Genomic DNA, 18,696 nt, shown 5'->3' on the forward strand with positions numbered 1-18,696 from the left:
GATAAAGTCTCAAGTTAGGACAGGTCCTAACTCCAATGGCTGGTGTCCTTAGAAGAGGAGGAGACATACCAAGGGAAGAAGATCACCCAGAGATGGAGGCAGAGATTGGAGTGATGCAGCCACAAATGAAGAAACACCTGGAGGCACCAGAAACTGGAGGAGGCAAAGAACAACCCTCCCTTAGGGCCTTCAGATGGAGCAAGGCCCTGCTGACACCTTGATTTTAGACTTCTGGTCCCCAGAACTGAGAGAATAAAATTCTGTTGTTGCAAACACCGTATCTGCGGTCATTTGTTATGGCCACTCAAGGAAACTGCTTCAATAGGGACACCAGAAGGTGCAGAACCTGAGTTCCTATCACTTTTCCACCCGCATTTCTCTATGGGAGGAAGGAGGCAGGGCTTGCTTGGGGAGAGGCAGCTGTCTGGGGTTGGCCCTGGGCACTTTCCATGGGGTGCAAACAGTGTCTCCTAATCTGTGCTAAAGACTTTCTGTGACCTGAGTGAGCCCAGTGGCAGGAAAACTCACTTCTCCCTGAGGCAAGAGAACACACAGGGCTGTTACTTTAATACCATGAATATTTTAGCACCTGGGTCAGTGGAGCTGTGTTTATAATTTTCCTTTGGGGAGAAAGGAAGATGAGCTATTACAAATCTGAGATGTTTTGTTGGTAAGAGCATCAAGTTCCGATCTCCTCACCCCACGACCTTGTAACAGATGGGTACAACCCTTGCCAGAGCTGTTCCCTTCTCAGGACAAGCAGAGGGTTAGCACAACATCATGGGTCAAAAGAGATGTTGGGTTTTCAACTGAATGCTGGCTCTGCTACTCACTAGATGTTAGTTAACATTTGGACGAGCTGTGGCTTCTGCCTGAACTTCAGTATCCTCCATAAACCAAGAAAAAGACTGTCTGGCAGACTTGAATCAGGAGGAAAGGAGATCACGTGTTTGAAGTTCTCACGTGAGTTCAGCAAGCAATAACAAGAGGTAGGCCAGTTGCGGTGGCTCATGCCTATAATTCCAGCACTTTGGGAGGCTGAGGCAGGCAGATCACTTGAGGTTAGGAGTTTGAGACCAGCCTGGCCAACATGGTAAAACCCCATCTCTACTAAAAGTACAAAAATTAGCTGGGCGTGCTGGTGCACATCTGTGGTCTCAGTACTTGGGATGCTGAGGCACGAGAATCACTTGAACCTGGGAGGCAGAGACTGCAGTAAGCCAAGATCACGCCACTGCACTCCAGCCTGGGTGACAGAACAAGACTCCATCTCCAAAAAAACAAAAAACCAAGTACCTGACACTTGGGTAAGATCACAATAAATGGTCTCAGTTAGGTAGAAAATACCTGACTTGGGCTGGGCATGATAACTCACAATTGTAATTCCAGCACTTTGGGAGGCCAAGGCAGGAGGATCACCTGAGGTCATGAGTCTAAGATTAGCCTGGCCAACATGGTGAAACCCCGGCTCTACTAAAAATACAAAAAGTAGCCAGGCATGGTGGCCCACAACTGTAGTCCCAGCTACTCAGAAGGCTGAGGCAGGAGAATCAATCACTTGATGTCAGCAGGCGGAGGTTGCAGTGAGCCAAAATCATGTGACAGCACTCCAGTACTCCAGCCTGGGTGACAGAGTGAGACTGTTTCAAAACCAACCAACCAACAAACAAGCAAACAATCAACAAGAGGTGATCCCTAAGGATATAGGACCTGCCAGAGAGTTCCTGCTTCTTAACAGTTCTTCCCCAGCAGGAATTTTCTGACCATATTCTTCCTGTGGTTTGGCTCGAATCTAAGGAATTTATTTCCTCCACCCTCTCCCTCCATGCATTCATTTCTTTTCCTCATCTCAATGGAAGAAGAAATATTATCCCTTTTGAAACAGTAGTAAAGAGTTTAAAGAAAAAAGAGACCCTTTAAAGTAAAAATATGAACAAACTTGGTACTAGATATTGTATAGTGATGGGCAATTAGAAATGACCTTAATTGTGGAATAATATGAGAACAGTCATATTTTTCATTTTATTTATGTTGTGACTCAAAGCATGGCTATGCATTAAGACTGATCCCAGACACTGCTTCATCTCTCAATGTCTGTTTCCTCAATGGTGGATGAAAATCATGATAGTCACCATTGTATAGGGTTGTCATGATGTTTAAATTAGAGTTGTCATGATGTTTAAATTAGATAATGGAGGCAAAGCATTTAAAACAGTAAAACGTTTAAACAGTACCTGGCACTTAGGCAATAAATGGTATCTGTTAGTTAGAAATATCTCACTTGGGTCGGGCACAGTAACTCATGCCTGTAATCCCAGCACTTTGAGATGCCGAGGCAGGAAAGGATCACCTGAGGCTAGGAGTTCAAGACCAGCCTGGCCAACATGGCGAAACCCCATTTCTACTAAAAATACAAAAATTAACCGGGCATGGTGGTCCATCCCTGTAATCCCACTATGGAAGGCTGCGGCATGAGAATCACTTAAACCTGGGAGATAGAGGTTGCACTGAGCTGAGATCCTGCCACTGCACTCCAACCTGGGCCACAGAGCAAGACTCTGTCTCAAAACAAAAACAAAAAAGAAAGACAGGAAAAAGAAATACCTTGTTTAGTTTCCAAAACAATTCAGGTGGTTCACACTCACTGGAATAGAAAAAGGTTTATACATATGGATAAAGTAATTGGAGTTGACTGAATTCAGATGTGGAATAGCAGGTAGGCCTTAGGGAAAGTCAGTAAACAAAGACTCAGGCCACAGGCTCCACAATTGTGAAAGAAGAATCACACATTAAGCTCTAAATTGTCCAAGCAAAAAGAAAACTAGAAAATTATACATTGTTACAAGAATTGTGTTGTCCACAAGATGAAAGCATTCCTCAAACAGAACAAAGCAATTGCTCTTCATGGACAGAAGTGTGAGGGCTGGCACAGGATGACATTTTCCACAAGCTGTCCTGTAATAACCGTATCAGCAACCTTTTCAAAAATAACTTCAGGGCTAGTCAAGGCCTGATGAAAACAGAAAGCAGTAAAGGCTAAATTAATTAATATCCCTCTAGTTCAATGAATTATCACCTGGTCCTTAACTATGGAAACTAAATAGCAGAGCTGTATGCTTTAATTGAGAAAAGCAAAACAAATTTGGACATGCACTGATTCAACTTGTACGAATTGTATATACATGTTGGCCAAACAAGAATGAAATGCAGGAAAAAATAAAGAATTATAATCAGAAGAAACTTTTTTATAGTTATTGCAAGTTATACTGTGTTGCTGAAATTTTCTTAAATGTAAAAGGATATAAATTCCATCATCCCAATCACCTAGCAGCATCTCTGATAACATTTTGATATATTTTTTATCTGCATTTTTCATTTTTTTCCATCTCTGAGCTCAAAGAATTATAATCTCACTTTAACAGCCCCATTTTTTTGACTTAAAAAAAATTTTATAGATGGCCTTGATAATCGTTTAATATCATTTTAATCAAGTTTACAATGAAATAATTCCAAGTACAGAAAAAAGAAAAGATGTCTGTGCTTTCTTGAGTTTTTATTAAGGAAAAAACTTACTAACTCTATGATGTGGTAGCAATTATTTTTGAGCTTTGTTTGCAATGTGGGGGTGGATCTCAGAAACCAGGTCATTGTTGATCTGATTTTCTCTGGAGATGACGCTATCCCATTTAGAACAGCTCGCTGAACCCTGATGTCTATGCCCGCTTTTGAATTCAGTAGCTGGAAATGAACCATATGTGTTTGATTCTGTTTGACTGATAAAATACAGCAAATAAAACCTGCTTAAATGGCATCTTTGAAAAAATTTGCTCTGCATAGCAACTGAACTCCAGTGAAGATCTTACACTCTCCTGGTTTACCTTTGCCTTGGGAATGCTGATATCCCCAAACCAGCTTCCTTTGAGGATAGAAATGATCATGCTGTGCTTTTATCAACTCTCAGATCATCAATTAATACGATATGTACTCTATCATATATATGCACATATATAATATAGAATGTTAGTTTTCAATTCTACCCTGAACCATAACTCCATATTTCTAACTGCTTATTTCCAAGTGGGGAAGTAAGCCTAACTTCTATACTTAATAATTCTGCAATGTAGTTACTTAGGTGAAGAGCCTATTGGGTAATTAGGTTAACATGTTTGAGCTTCAGATTCTTTATCTCTTAAAAGGGATATTAATGGTACCCAGATTGTAGGGATGTTGTGAGGATTAATTGAAATTAGGCAGGTGAAGTGCTCAGGGCTGCAGCTCACCAACTGTAAGGTTGCATTAAGTGCAAAGATGCCTGGACATATGATGATGGTATCCCAAAGACACTTCCAACTTAATATGCCTAAACCTAAACTCACATTTTGCCACACCTCCACCCATCTGGCACCTTCCTTCTGAAATATCCTTCCTCTTCCTTGTCCTGTCTGCTCACTACAGAACTCCATCTCTCAATATTCAACTAACTAACCTTCCAAAGCCATGGATTACCTACATCCCAATCATTAGAAGTGCTAATAAAACTGTGCATTCCTAAGTCCCACAGGCTTTGCAAACCTGTACTCTAGGATAGAAATTCAATGCTCATTTGTTTTTCAATGCAAAACTTTCTATGAAGACATTTCAAACACATCCAGGGAGATGACTACACTGTTCTACTGTTTTTATAGACACATCACTGAGGACAGACAACCCAAGCCTTTTAGAAAAATATTTATTGGTCAAAAGACAACACTCCCTAAATCTTTTTTAAAATGTGCATCAAAAGACACTATCAATGTAATAGCTAGAACATAAAAAGGTAACCCATAGAATAGGAAAAAATATTTGCAAATTGTATATCTGATAAGGGATTGATACCCAGATTATATACAGAACTCCTGAAACCTAACAACAACAACCAAAAAAAAAAAAAAAAAGAGGAAAGCCCAGAAAACACAATTTTAAAGTGGCCAAAAGACTTGCATATCCACTCCTCAAAAGAAGACATATAATTGGCCGATAAACAGGTAGAAAAGCATTCAATGCCACTAATCATTAGGGAAGTGCAAATCAAAACTATAATGAGATACCACCTCATACCCAGTAGGATGGCTTGCATTAGAAAAACAGAAAACAACAAGTATTGGTGAGGATGTGGAGAAATTGGAACCCGTCTGCACTGTTGGTGAGAATGCAAATGGGACTGTGGAAAACAGTATGGTGGTTTCTCAGTCATTAAAAATAGAACTGCCATATGATCCAATGATTTCACTTCTGCATATATGCCAAAAAATAAAACCAGAGTCTCAACAATATATTCACATATCTATGTTCATAGAAGCCTTATTCAAAATAGTTAAGATGTTGAGACAACTCAAGTGTCCATTGAAAGATGAATGGATGAACAAAATGTGGTGTCTGAATACAATGGAATACTGTTTAGCCCTAAAAAAGAATAAAATTTTGACACATGTTAAAACATAGGTGAACATTATGCTAAGCGAAATAAGCTAGTCACAAAAAGACCACTACTGTATGATTCCACTTAGATGAGGTACTTAGAGTAGTCAAAATCATAAAGACAAAACATGGAGAATGGTGGTTATCAGGAGCTGGGGGAAAGGAGGATGAGGAGTTTTTGTTTAGTAGAGAGCTGCAGTTTTACAAGATAAAGAAGACCTTTAGAGACAGATGGTGGTAATGGTTGTATCACATTATGAATGTATTTAATGCCACTGAACTGAACACTTAAAAATGTGAAGATGGCAAATTTCATGCTACGTATATTTTATCACAATAAAAAATATTGGGGAGAAAAAGACAATCCTCCCTTCCAATTCTCTGCAACTATTACATTTAAAGGAAACCAACAGAGACCTGCCTGTTTCCTGACATTGTAGAGCTGACAATGAAATTGCACAGGGGACTAGGGATCCTGAGAACTGAGGCTTCTAAGGAAATTGAGACTTTTCCATAAATGTATACACCCAGAATTGTACATGAAAACCAATTAAAATAAAAACACAAATGATCCCACCATGAAAGATTAGACTCTTTGGAGTTCTAGGGACGTTGTTTAATTTAAATCTGGCATAAGTGCGATGCTTGCAGTTTTGCCCCTGTGCCAAAATGGCTTGGAGAACATCAGCTTCTGATGACTGAGCATTTGTAAATCTAAATTTGTCTCCACTCATTTCAGCTTCAGTTCCCTCTTCTAGAGCGGATGTTCTTAAAATTTGATTAGGGCATATCGGAGTCACCTGAAGAGCTCGTTAAACCATGCAGATCTTCAGACCCTTCCCTACAGAGTTTCTGATTCAACTGGCTTGGTGGGGCTCAGGAATCTACATTTTTATTAACACCTATTCTGATTCAGACTCAGGCTAGGCTCGAGAAGCATTAGTCTAGAAACCTAGGGTTACTGACGCTCATCCACCTTTGGTTCACAGGAGTCCCACAAGGCACAACAGATCTGTGCCTGAAAAATCCCATCTCTGTTGATGTTTACATATCAAACCTTCTTTTCTCACTGGTTTGTCTGATAATTACTTTATCTCCTTTCATTATGAATTTCGATAAACGGTAAAACTTAGCTTTCAAGCTTTTCTCTGCCTATGCCTTTCTTCAAAAAATTATGGATTCCAAAGACAAGCATTTGGTTTGTCTGCTTTGTATATGCCTATCCCAATAAAATGTGTTTATCGAACTCCTTTAAAATAGTTCTCGGCTCAGTTGCACAATGGATAGTGGGTTGGACTTCTCAAACATTAGTTCTCAAATATTCATATGTCTCAAAATCACGTGGTGTGGCATGTTGTGGGGTGATGTTTATTATGATGAAGATTCACAGGCTCCATACCTAGAGGGAAAGCCTTGTGCTGGGCCAAAGAATCTGCATTTTAACCGGCAATCATGTGATTCAGGTACAATTGGTCCACTGGCCAGGCATGGAGGCACTCATTTTGGGGGCATGATTCTAAATCCTTTCTGCAAAACTAACAGTCATTTTATATGTGATTTATCTGAGTTTTCACAAGCGTTTGACACAAAATCTCAGAACTAGTTCAGAGATCAAATAATTCAACCATTTCACTTCTTAGATGAGGAAACTAGAAAGTGACTTGGAGAGGTGACATGACTTGCCTCAGGACACAGCTAGCTAACTCCTGAGCCCAGACTCCAACCCAGCTGGGACTGTCACTTGGCTGTAATCCAAAGCCTGTCTGGTGTTCAAGACTCTCCCAGAAAATTATAACCCGCAATTTCTCTGACCCTGGTGTGCATGCACGTGGCTTTGCTAGGCAGCAGATGTTCCTGAGATGTGTGGGTGGAACAGTGAGACCCAGTAGCTGAGCCGCATGCTCTGGATGCTCTAAGTCAAGGCTTGCCAGATTCTAGGGTGTTTGGGGAATGTTCTAAAGCTGAGCAATTTAGGAGCAGATGAGGTTACCTTCCTCAATCTTCCAGAGGGATGGAGGCTTCTACAGATGCTGCACATTGTGAAGGACGAGAATGACTATTTTTTTAAGGCTCGGTAGGTACATGAAGATTTCATTGTATTATTATTATTCCTTAAACAGCAAAATATTTCATAATAAAAAATTTAAAAAGGAAACAAGAGATGTGGAAAGGAAGGAAAAGACCTATTAGTGTGGTGAAGTAGATACTCGAAAGACTGCAGTCTCATAGTGGGATATTGAGAAAACACAACCGACACAAAGTTTATCAGATCTTGGTGCTGTTCTGTGGGGGTAATTCTCATATTTTGGTTTTCATAATCATCTGAGGAGCTGGTGTCATGTCTCATACCATCCAGCAAGAAAAATTCCAAATACTAAAAATGCAACCAAAAGAGAAGAAAATACGAGATAATTATCTTGTAATACCAGAGTGATGAAGACTTTTGAATTACGTATCAAATTCAAAAGCCATAAGAAAATGGTTGCTATATTTGACTACAAAAAAGATTAAATCTGCATGGCAATAAAACATCATCAGCAAGCTCAAAAAGACAACAAAAGAAACAGGAAAAATATTTAGAATCACCTCATGAATAAAAGGCTTGTCTGTCTAATATATAAATTAGTAAGAAAAAGACCAACAAACCAATAGAAATATTAATAAAAGTAAAAAAGGAATTGCCAATGGCTTTTTATCATGTATATAAATATGGTCAAAATTTACTAAAAATAAGTGCAAATTTATATCTCAGCATACTTTTTACCTATTACCTTAGCAAAATTTTGAAAGATTAATTATACATTGTATTGGCAAAAGTTTGGAGAAATAAGCTCTCTCATACAATTTTAACAGATATGGCTAAATCTCCCTCCCGAGGGAGATTTAGCCATATCTGTTAAAATTGCAACTATGACCCACTCTTCACATTTATTCCACATTAAATGCAACCCAAAGATGATCACTGTGGCTTTGTTTGCAATGGCAGAAGATTAGAAACAACCTAAATGACCAACAATAGATGGCTGACCAAATAAAATGTGGTACATTTGCATGACGAAAATTATGACTCTATAAAAAAATAACTTTATGGCTCTTTATGCATTAATATAGAAAGATTCAGAAGAACATATTGGAAGGATACACAGTAAATGTGGTTACCATGGAGGGGTATGAGATGAGGAATAGTGTGGAGGGAAAACTTTTCAGTGTTTTTCTTTTTATGTGCTTTTTTATTTTTGAAGTATATAAATATCTTATCTATTCAAAATTTAATTTAGGCTGGGTATAGTGACTCACTCCTGTAATCCCAGCACATTGAGAGGCTGAGGCAGGAGAATGGCTTGAGCCTTATGAATTTGAGATCAGCTTGGGTAACACGGCAAAACCTCATCTCTACACAAAAATTAGCCAGGTGTGGTGGTACATGCCTGTAGTCCCAGCTACTCAGGAGGCTGAGGTGGGAGGATCACCCGAGCCCAGGGAGGTCAACCCTGCAGTAAACTATGATTTCACTGCTGTACTTTAACCTGGGTGACAGAGTGAGACCCTGTCTGAAAAAAAATAATAATTTATTTTATTTAAATAATTAATCAAGGAGCCTGTTAAACATGTATGCAGTTTTCCCCAACATTAACTCCAATGAAACTCCAGGAATGAGCACTGCTATGCTCTCATCCCTAAGGATATATTGAATTATTTCTTTAGAAAACACTTGTGGCCAGGCACAGTGGCTCATGCCTGCAATCCCAGAACTTTGGGAGGCCGAGGCAGGTGGATCACCTGAGCTCAGGAACTTAAGATGTGCCTGGCCAGTATGGTCAAACCCCATCTGTACAAAAATATAGCTACTTGGGAGGCTGAGGCAGCAGAATCGCTTGACCCTAGGAAAAGGAGGTTGCAGTGAGCCAAGACTGTGCCATTGCACTCTAGCCTGGGCAACAAGAGTAAAAATCCGTCTCAAAAAAAAAAAAAAAAAAAAGACTTGCACTCCTTCAGCTCTAGTTTCTGAGTTTAAAGTAACAATGCAAAACATCCTCCACAAAGGAGATTGAGTATAGAGTGAATCTGCCATCTGCCCAAGTTTTCTAAGATGGATGTTATAATTATTATATGGCTTCCAAAAAACATTTTGTACAATTTATGGCCACAAATCGTTTCCATTTCTCTCCTCTTTTTTTTTTATTATATTAAAAAAAGATTGAAAAGGAAAAAAAAAATCCATTTTGTGCTCTGGGTAATAAATGGAGGGAGAGAAAGCCAGCTAGGCATCAACCATTGTCTCTAACCATTATCATCTGCATTTGTGCTCATGGTCTGTCCAAAACAACAGCATATATTGATTAAAAGACCACAGTGGAAACAAACAAAAATCCCAAACCCATGGCTAAACTGTAAGGTCATCGACAATTGGTCTTTTCTGACATCTACTAAAGTGGAATACACAAATATTCTATGGCTCAGCAGTTGCAGTCTTTGGTATATATCAAGAGAAATGGGCTCTTTCGTTAACAAAAGAAGCATTATTCATAGTAGCCCCAAAATAGGACATTACCCAAATGTTCTTCAAGATTAGAAGAGAGACATCCATTTGTGGTATATTCCAACAATGAAACTCTATACAGCAATGAGAATGAAAGAACTGAAATTACAGGCAACAACATCGCAAACAGAATGTTGAGCCAAAGAAGACAAAAAAGAAAAGAGTGTGGCTTTATTTATATGTTAAAATAGCAGGCACTAAGAGTCTATGGCTTTAGAAGCGCAGGTGGCCAGTAGAAGATATTGACTGGAAGAGAGTATGGGGTGGGGTTCCAGGAAGTGATGACCTGGATGATCAGTTTATGCAAAGCCATAAAGTACCATACTTAATATCTGTGAATTTTCTGCATTTTTGTTATACTTCAAAAGTTTACAAAAATCATTCCAGGCCAGAATGAGCACTATGAAAATGAATTTTTGAGAAATCACAGACTCGACTTCTAAATAAATGCTCTCCCAGACCCTGCTGAGATGCCAAAGAGATTCCAAAGGCACAGACTGAAAGGACAGAATCCTCGCAGCTAAACGACTGGGGAATTATGCAGAAATCCGGGCTTTGATGCTTTAGAGATGCCTCTGTCTCCCCCTACCAGACACAAAGCCAGCATCAAGGCCTTCACAATGGGCTTGCAGAACAGCGGAAGAGGAGACTATTTATCACGCTGCAAGGAGACTGCACCTGCAGTCACATGCAGGAATCTGTGACAACTGAAATGCCCTATATGAGCTAATATGGATAATCGAAATCCTCTCATTAAACAACTCCCTCATTTAAAATAAAATCATTTTTATTGAATTTGATCCTTTCTAAAGTGAATTTCATGCATTCCTGACTTTTTAGAAGAATCCATGGAATCGAATTTAACCTTTACAATAAATAACAACACTAACATTTAAGTACTGTCTATTTCCCATCCAAAATACTTTCCATCAAATTATCTCTCTTAGGTCCTAGTATTATTCCCATCTTAGGTATGAGGCTATGAGGTATGAGAAACTCTCTCTCCAAAGTCTAAACTCTCAACCCCAGTGCTATCTTTTCTTTACAGCTTCAGCTATGGAAACTGTGTTACACTCCATGATACCAACAGATAGACAAGAATGCCAGCTTTAACTTGAATGATTTGAGTTCTCATTGCTTTCTCCCATCTTTTCTTTCTTTTCATCAATATTATACAGGTAGTTATTTCAATCAGCTCCTGTCAGCAAGATACTCCTCCCCACTCCCAGAAAACCTCCTACCTAAAATCTGATAAAAATCTTTGTCTTGGTTCTTTCTATTTGATTAAAATATCCTATAGAGTCGAACAAACTTCTTTATCAGTTTAAGAAACCCCTCTGGTTTGGTGTATTTCAAAGCATCCTGGATTTGCTTTTTCTTATCCCAACTCAGAAGGAAACCTGGGATGTTGATTAGATTAACAAAACAGCCCTCAACTGGGGCCCATCTGGACTGCAGTCACTCTCCATAAATACAAAAATTGGAGTAGATAAGAACTGAGGCATGCCGAGAGTCAATTTCTATAAGGTTTATCACCAGCAGACCTGTGGAGAAAAGGAAACCACCATCCTTACCCCGTTTTCAGGCTGACCAAGGCATCCTCTACTCCCTTCTGATTAAATTTGGTCATGTACTGATGCATGTAGGGGTAGTTATTCCGAATGTTTCTCTCCGTGCTTCCATTAGGCACTGTCCCAAATCGAAAAGGTGGGGAATAGTCATGAGGTCTCTGAAACTGGAGAGGGAAAGAGAGGACGAGAGAGAGAGAGGAGGAAAAGGAGGAGAAGGGAGGAGAGAATGAACAAGAAATTAGTGATCATTTTGTCTGGTGTTAGGAGTTGAACACATGCATGCATTAAGGCAGAATGGCAATGAAATGCTTATTTTTGGTCTCTCTTTCTACTTAATCACATCTTCAGCTGATCTGTGAGCTCCAGGAGGGTGGACACAGCATCTGTTTTCTTTTGTACTATTGCTCAGGTTCTAGCACAGGGCCTGGCAGGGTGCTCCATAGGTATTTGTGAATTTTTCAGTGCCGTTATAGAGACTAGCACAGTGTTAGGCACACAGTCAGTGCTTAGAAATGCTGAATGAGTTGAATTTAAGGTACTACCTTTGTCCAGTCCACTTATCTACTTTATGATGAAATTTTCTATGATCCCCACCAATCACTCCCTTATCTGAACTCCATTTATAAATACCTTCACCTCACCCAGAAAATGACTATATATTGCCATTTATTCATTTTCCATTCAGTCATTCATTGACTCCTGCAGGCAATATTTATCTAGTGCCTAACATATTCCAGGCATAATGGCCAGCATATGGCAGGCTCCATGAATACTTGTTGAGCCAGAGTCCTTGTTGATCTTTAGCTTCCAGAGATGCACAGCACTCGGCTCTCAAGCCCCCCATAAAGGCCTGCAGTCCATGCATCTCCAGTTTTCCCTGATGAACTGGCTGATACTGTATGTCCACAGCTTTAATGTTTTTGCTGTCTCAATAAAAGTCAAAGTTGATAGAACCAGATCTGAGTTCCAGAAATACAGCTAAACACTAGAGACGGCACAGGGCTATGGTTATAAGTGGGAGCTCGGACTGGCTGGTTGGACACTTGGGTTCTATCACCTACAAGCTATAGAACCCTAGCTAACTCATTCACTTCATGCTGCCTCCATTTCTTTTCCATCTGTAGAGTGGGGATCATACCAGGACTTCCCTTGTGGGGTTACCATAAAGATCTCAACATACAACATTTGTCAAGTAACTGGAATAGTGCCTGAACTATTCCGAGAAGCACTCGGAAATACAGCTATTATTACCTTTTGTTATTACTATCATGGTGAGTAAAAAAGGAACCTGAGCCTTATTTTTCTATGAAATGTTGGATTCTGAAACTAGAAAGTAATCACAATAATAACTAACACCTTCTGGGAACCTAGTCGGGTCCAGCACTATACCAAGAACTTGACAGACGTCAGGTCATTTAATCCTTGCAAAACCATGCCAGGTTGCTCATCTTAGAGGCTCCTTCTTACAGATGAGAAAACTGAGACAGAGAGGTCATGTGACCTAATTAAGATTATGCAACTACCACACAGTGGCCCAGAATTTAAACCTAGATGCGCCTGACCACAGGCTGAGGTCTTAACTCTACCGTTCCTCAGAGACCATTGCTAATGACTCTCCTCATTTAGACATAAAGTCTTGGAGACCTCAGGAGGGGAAAAGCACTCAGAAAATCAGTGTCAGAACCAGGAACACAATGCAGGTTCTCTCTAACTTCCAGAACAATGTGCCTTCCACGGAACCAAGAGCCGCCAGGGTAAGTGTACAAATTTACCCAAGAATCAGACCAGTTAGAAACATTATTCTTTTTTCCAGACTCACACTTCATTTCACCATTAATTAAAATTTCCAGTTGAAAATCATTTTCCCTAAATTAGGCATGCTGCTGCCTAATAAGCAGTCATAAGTGGATTTGGGAGAAGTGGCCATCCATTGTCCAAATGAGACCCTCCCACCAGGGCATGCCTTGCCCTGGGAGCACGTGCATCCATGTGTGCATGTGTGTGTATGTAAACAGCAAAATGCTTTTTGCAGTCACCCTGCCAAGCAGCGCCCCTTAAGTCATCACCAAAAGCTCAGAAGGCCAAGCCCAGGCTCATCCTCACAGCAGCTGCCTGCTCAGGAGGAGAGAGGTAATAGCGCTGTTCACAAATCTTCTTGTTGTAGGCAGCCGTTCCCAATCTCCAGAGACATCCATAGATGGCCTATTTGACTAAATGCCTCCCACTTCACTCCCCATCTGTTGCAGAGAAGCTGCATAGGTCTTAAAAAATTCACTTTCTTCCCTGCCTCTGGGTCACACAGTGGCAGAGACAGATATTCAGTCTCTGTGATGGTTTCCACACTTCTCTGGCCTTGATGGTACTATCACCCAGACAAAATTCAACCTGACACAAGCTCCAGGAACCTTTCCCACTAGACTGAAGACTGTCAAGCTCTTTAAAGCATGACTCATAATACATTTTCCATCGCCACTCCATACACACATGCAAAATTTCACAGCACTCATTCTTTCTATCTGTGAAATACTCTGAGGTTATTCATTATGTTCTTTTTTTTTTTTTTTTTTTAAATGTTACAATCCTTAATTTTATGGCTCACTAAAGAGTCATGACCTATAGCGTGAAAAACAGTGAGGGGGTAAGGATGGCTCATCTCTTAAGTCCCAAGGTCTACATCCAGGACACATTCCATGCTTCCTATGAGAATGATTCCTCCAGAGAGTTCCACGAGCAAGCAGAAAGAAACCAATGTGGGCTTTAGCAAAGGAAGGGGTAGGGTAGAGGTCTCCATTGTCAGCAAAACCACAGAACAATGTAATCACAATATCTGTAGTCAGAAGAACGCTTCGGGCTTGTCTGAAGGATTCCCCTGCTGTGTAGGTTAACTGATTTCGCCTAGCTTTGGACTTAGAGGAACCAAATTCAGGTTCTCATCTGCTGCTTAGAAACTGCGCTGTCTGGCTGGGTGAGGTGGCTCATGCCTGTAATCCCAGCACTTTGGGAGGTTGAGGTGGGTGGATCATGAGGTCAGGAGTTCAAGACCAGCCTGGCAAACATGGTGAAACCCTATCTCTACTAAAAATACACACACAAAAAAGTATCCAGGTGTGGTCGTGGGTGCCAGCAATCGCAGCTACCCAGGAGACTGAGGCAGAGAACTGCTTGAACCTGGGAGGCTGAGGTTGCTGTGAGCTGAGATCGTGCTACTGCACTCCAGTCTGGGTAACAGAACAAGATTCTGTTGAAGAAAGAAAGAAAAGGAAGAAAAGGAAGAAAGAAGGAAGGAAAGAAAGAAAGGGAAATGAAAGAAAGAAAGGGAAAGGAAAGGAAAGGAAGAAAGAAAGAAAAAAAGAAAAAGAAAAAAAAGAAAGTGCATCATCGGGGCAGCCATTTAAGCTCCTGAGCCTCAATTTCTCTGCCTGTAAATTGGATATTATTTTTGCAACATATATTAAAGTGTTTGAAAGAACACCTGGCATCCTCTAATGCTTGAGATAGGTCACCTGTTATTACCAACATAATTTCAGCCAAACAATGCAGGCAGTCTCCTTATGGTTTGGAGAACAGAGCATTAGTTTCTAATTTTTTTCCATCCAATATGGAGGCAAGTCTGAAGGTCATCCAAGTGACTAAGACATGGCAAGCATTTGGTGATGGAGGAGGTAGAGATGACACTAGGAGATAAAATTTCCAGAAAAATGCAGTAATTAACCAAGACATTTTTTCTTTTTTTTTATGAACCAAAAGCTACACATTTATTAAAAATATCTGTCTTCTGTGCCTGTAAATAAGGGACATCTGGCAACGGGAACCCCTATTTCTAGTACAGTCTTCTGTTGGTGAAGTCCCACGTGCTTTTCTTGATGTGAGCAGCAAGCAGGTGTGTCCTTGAGCAGAGAGAGGATCGGCAAGGAGGAGGCCTGGCTGCCTGGACTGGGACCACCCAGTGGCAGCAGCACAGTGCCCAGAGACAGCATGGCTCCCTAAGAATGCATTTGTGGGCTCATCCACTGGGAGAAGTTCCCTGAATTCCCTCCATTGGTTGTCACAAAAGACCAACTCAGTGCAATAACATTTCAGGCCTCAGAAGCCAAGAATGGTTTGAGTCAGGCAATGATGAAGATAATGGAAGGTGTAGGAGTAGAAGGGAGATAAAGAGAGGGAGAGGGGGAGAAATGAGAGAGGGGAGTGGAAAGGAGGAGGGTGGAAGAAGGAAATAACACATTACAGGATCATCTACTGTGTGCCAGGCATGGTGTGAGGATTATTTCTAATCCTCCTATCAACCTTGCCAGAAAGGAAATAATATCTTCTCTTTTACAGGAAATTAAGCCTAGGGGGATATTGATATACAGAAAGCCAGACAATTATATGGCAAGGTCAGGATTTGAACCCAGGTCCATCTGACCCCAAACATAATATTGCTGTAGAGCACAACATAAATCTGCCTCCCTGAGGTGGATTTCCTCTAACAGAGTAATTCCCAATATTTTGGAATGCATCCCCATCAACATTTTGATTTTCTCTTAATAATTCCTAGGGAAGCATCTTACCCATGAATTCACCTATTTATAATTTAAGTCCCAGCTCATCTGAGCATACCATGGGCTCCAATATGATTCTTTCGCAGCAAGCACTAATGGCTTAAAAGTATTGTAAACCTGAGTTGTTATACAGGTATTCATGGTAAACAAATAAAAAGCAAAAACAAAACCAACCACAGTGTTCAATATTAAAATAAATTGATTGAATATAGATTTTTATTTTGCAGACTTTCTTGGTATATCTTCTATTAATCTTCAGGGAGCATTGAGCTTATTCACTCCAGGAATTTTGCTATTTATCTCATTGTATCAAACATTTAATTAAAAGAGCTATCAGCTTGCCTCTAATGCTTTGAGCATGGGAACTGTCTCTTGAGGATATGGTATCTGTTACTGGATGTTTCCAAGTCAGTGAAGGTCAGTCAAATTATTAGTGCTTTTAATTAGTTTTCCCTCAAGTGGTCATGTTATTTAGACCCAAAACTATGTGGTAAGGCTTTTCCCCCCTCTTGCCTTTGAAAATAGCAACAAAAAGATAAATACTCCGCTAACCACTTTATGAAAAATCCTCTCTTCCAGGACATGGCTTCCCACTGCTTCCACTGTACTTCCAATCACTTCTAGGAATTGCACTTTTGACCCCGTAATGCGACAGAGTTGCATAACAGCCCTTCGTATCTGGAGAGGGATTTATACGCTACAAGGTGCATTTACATATGTGGTTCCCTTTCATCCTCACTGCAATTGTGACTCCCCAATTTACAGAGCAAATTAAGCAGGCACCGTGAGGTGACATGGCTTTAAAAACATCATACAGCTGGCAAGTGGCAGAGAGGAAACGTGACTTTTCTGACTCTAAATGCAGTGCATTGTTATCTGCTGCTTCTGAGATACCATGTGCTTCAGATGGGGATCTTCCAGTAGCTGACCACAAGTGAAAAATTTGTGGTGAGCATGATTTAGTAGTGAAGGGTTCCAGAAGTCAGCAAGGGAGTGGGAGAAAGTTAGGAAAGATTGGAGAAGGGGGAAAAACCAAGGGTCTGATTTAAGGCCAAGTCTCCCTCTCAGCTCAGTCTTCAGGGAGCTCCAGGGAGTGATCATACCTTAAAGTTTTCCTGCTTCAAAGCAGGGGTGCAGCTGGGCCTCTGTATTCTCACACTGATTAGTCTTTGGTTACAGGTGACCCCAAAGCTTGCGAGAACTTAAATTGCCAGGCATTTACCATTCCAGTGCCCAAAGGCAAAAATCCACTGAGGATCCCTGAAGCGAGGCTTTGTCAGCAAAGCATGGAAAGGTGGCGCTGGGCACACATGGCTGCAAAAGGGATCCCAGGAGATCCAGGTGGGGTGCCCACAGTGTCCACTATACCATGCATGTATTCATCCACCCAGCAAGGATGTCCAGAGCACTTCCTAAGTGCAAAATAACTCTATCAAAAGTATATCCCTGAGGTTCTCTTTCCCCAGCTTTATGTTCTTTATAACACTTTTTTTCTGCCCCTGATTTGTTTCTTCCTTGATGTTTACTTGTATATTGTTCATTTTTTCTATGAGAATTTAAGTTTCTTGGGAACCTGGATTCATTCTGCCAAGTTTACAACAGTAGCCAGGAAAGACTTTCCTGAAGAGGTCAATCACATCTTCCCTAAGGCCTGAAATTCCAGGAGAAGCCAGCCATGAGAAGACTGGGGAAGAACAGTCTAGGCAGAGGCCATAAGAGGTACAAGGAAACTGAGTTGGAAGTAAACTTAGTGACAGGGATGGAGCAAGAGGAAGGAAATGTGGGAGTAGGTGAGACAGGTAACACAGGGCTTTGTATGCCATGGTAAGTAGGGTGACCCTCACTGAAGCCTCAATCAGAAGCCATCAGAGAGAGGTGAGCCACTCCAATGTCTTTGTGGAAATGACCCCTCATCAACTCTCTTGACAAGATTCTTTCAGTCACAGTATGTATCATGGATAAGCTGTAAAAACTTACCATGGATTGATTTTCCATTCAGCAGTTTGTTGATGAATGCCAAAAGGATATATGTAGACTCGTGTCAACAAGATATGATAGTGAGGTTTTATAATGAGAGACAAATTATCCCCCCATACACGGAACAGAAAATCTTTGCAGTGCTGCAATCTCAATACTTGCTGAGCTTAGCAAGTCAGGATGTTTCCTGAATTAAAATTTCAATAGAAGGATGCATCCAGTTTACCCCTTTTCTTCCTCAATGTGCATTTCTGAATAGCTACTCAAACTCAGTAACCCTTGTTACATTTCATTTCAGTGGAGAATGAGAGAGCAGGTGTTTTTACTCCTGTCTTAGTGATGTGGGAAGTACAGCTCCATGAGGGAAGATTAGTGATATATCTGAGTAGAAGGAACCAGTGGGAAATTAAAAAAAAAAAAAAAAAAGCACACACAAAAAAACTCTCTGCTCTTTTTGTGTGCCTTGAAGACATTTCAGGTGAGTCAGGAGTGCTGATGCTGAGACTGATTTGGCTGTATGGAAAAGAGGAGCTGTCAGGTAATTTTGTCTCTGGGTAGGGATTAGAGATGACTTTTTTCATGTCACAGATGAGGTACCCACAGCATA

The 18,696-nt window shown here is 40.6% G+C and overlaps 1 protein-coding gene across 2 annotated transcripts in view; it reads right to left on the reverse strand.

Annotated features, from left to right (window-relative positions):
• GRIN2A (glutamate ionotropic receptor NMDA type subunit 2A) overlaps nt 1-18,696 on the reverse strand; it is a 438,976-nt gene that overhangs the window by 53,021 nt on the left and 367,259 nt on the right. For both annotated transcript variants that reach the window (XM_035266897.3, XM_054242570.2), the window contains exon 11: nt 11,572-11,732. In XM_035266897.3, the coding sequence (XP_035122788.2) occupies nt 11,572-11,732 (161 nt within the window). The remainder of the gene's footprint in view (nt 1-11,571; nt 11,733-18,696) is intronic.

This window comes from Callithrix jacchus, chromosome 12 (assembly GCF_049354715.1).
Source record: "Callithrix jacchus isolate 240 chromosome 12, calJac240_pri, whole genome shotgun sequence".
In the NCBI taxonomy this organism is placed as follows: domain Eukaryota; kingdom Metazoa; phylum Chordata; class Mammalia; order Primates; family Cebidae; genus Callithrix; species Callithrix jacchus.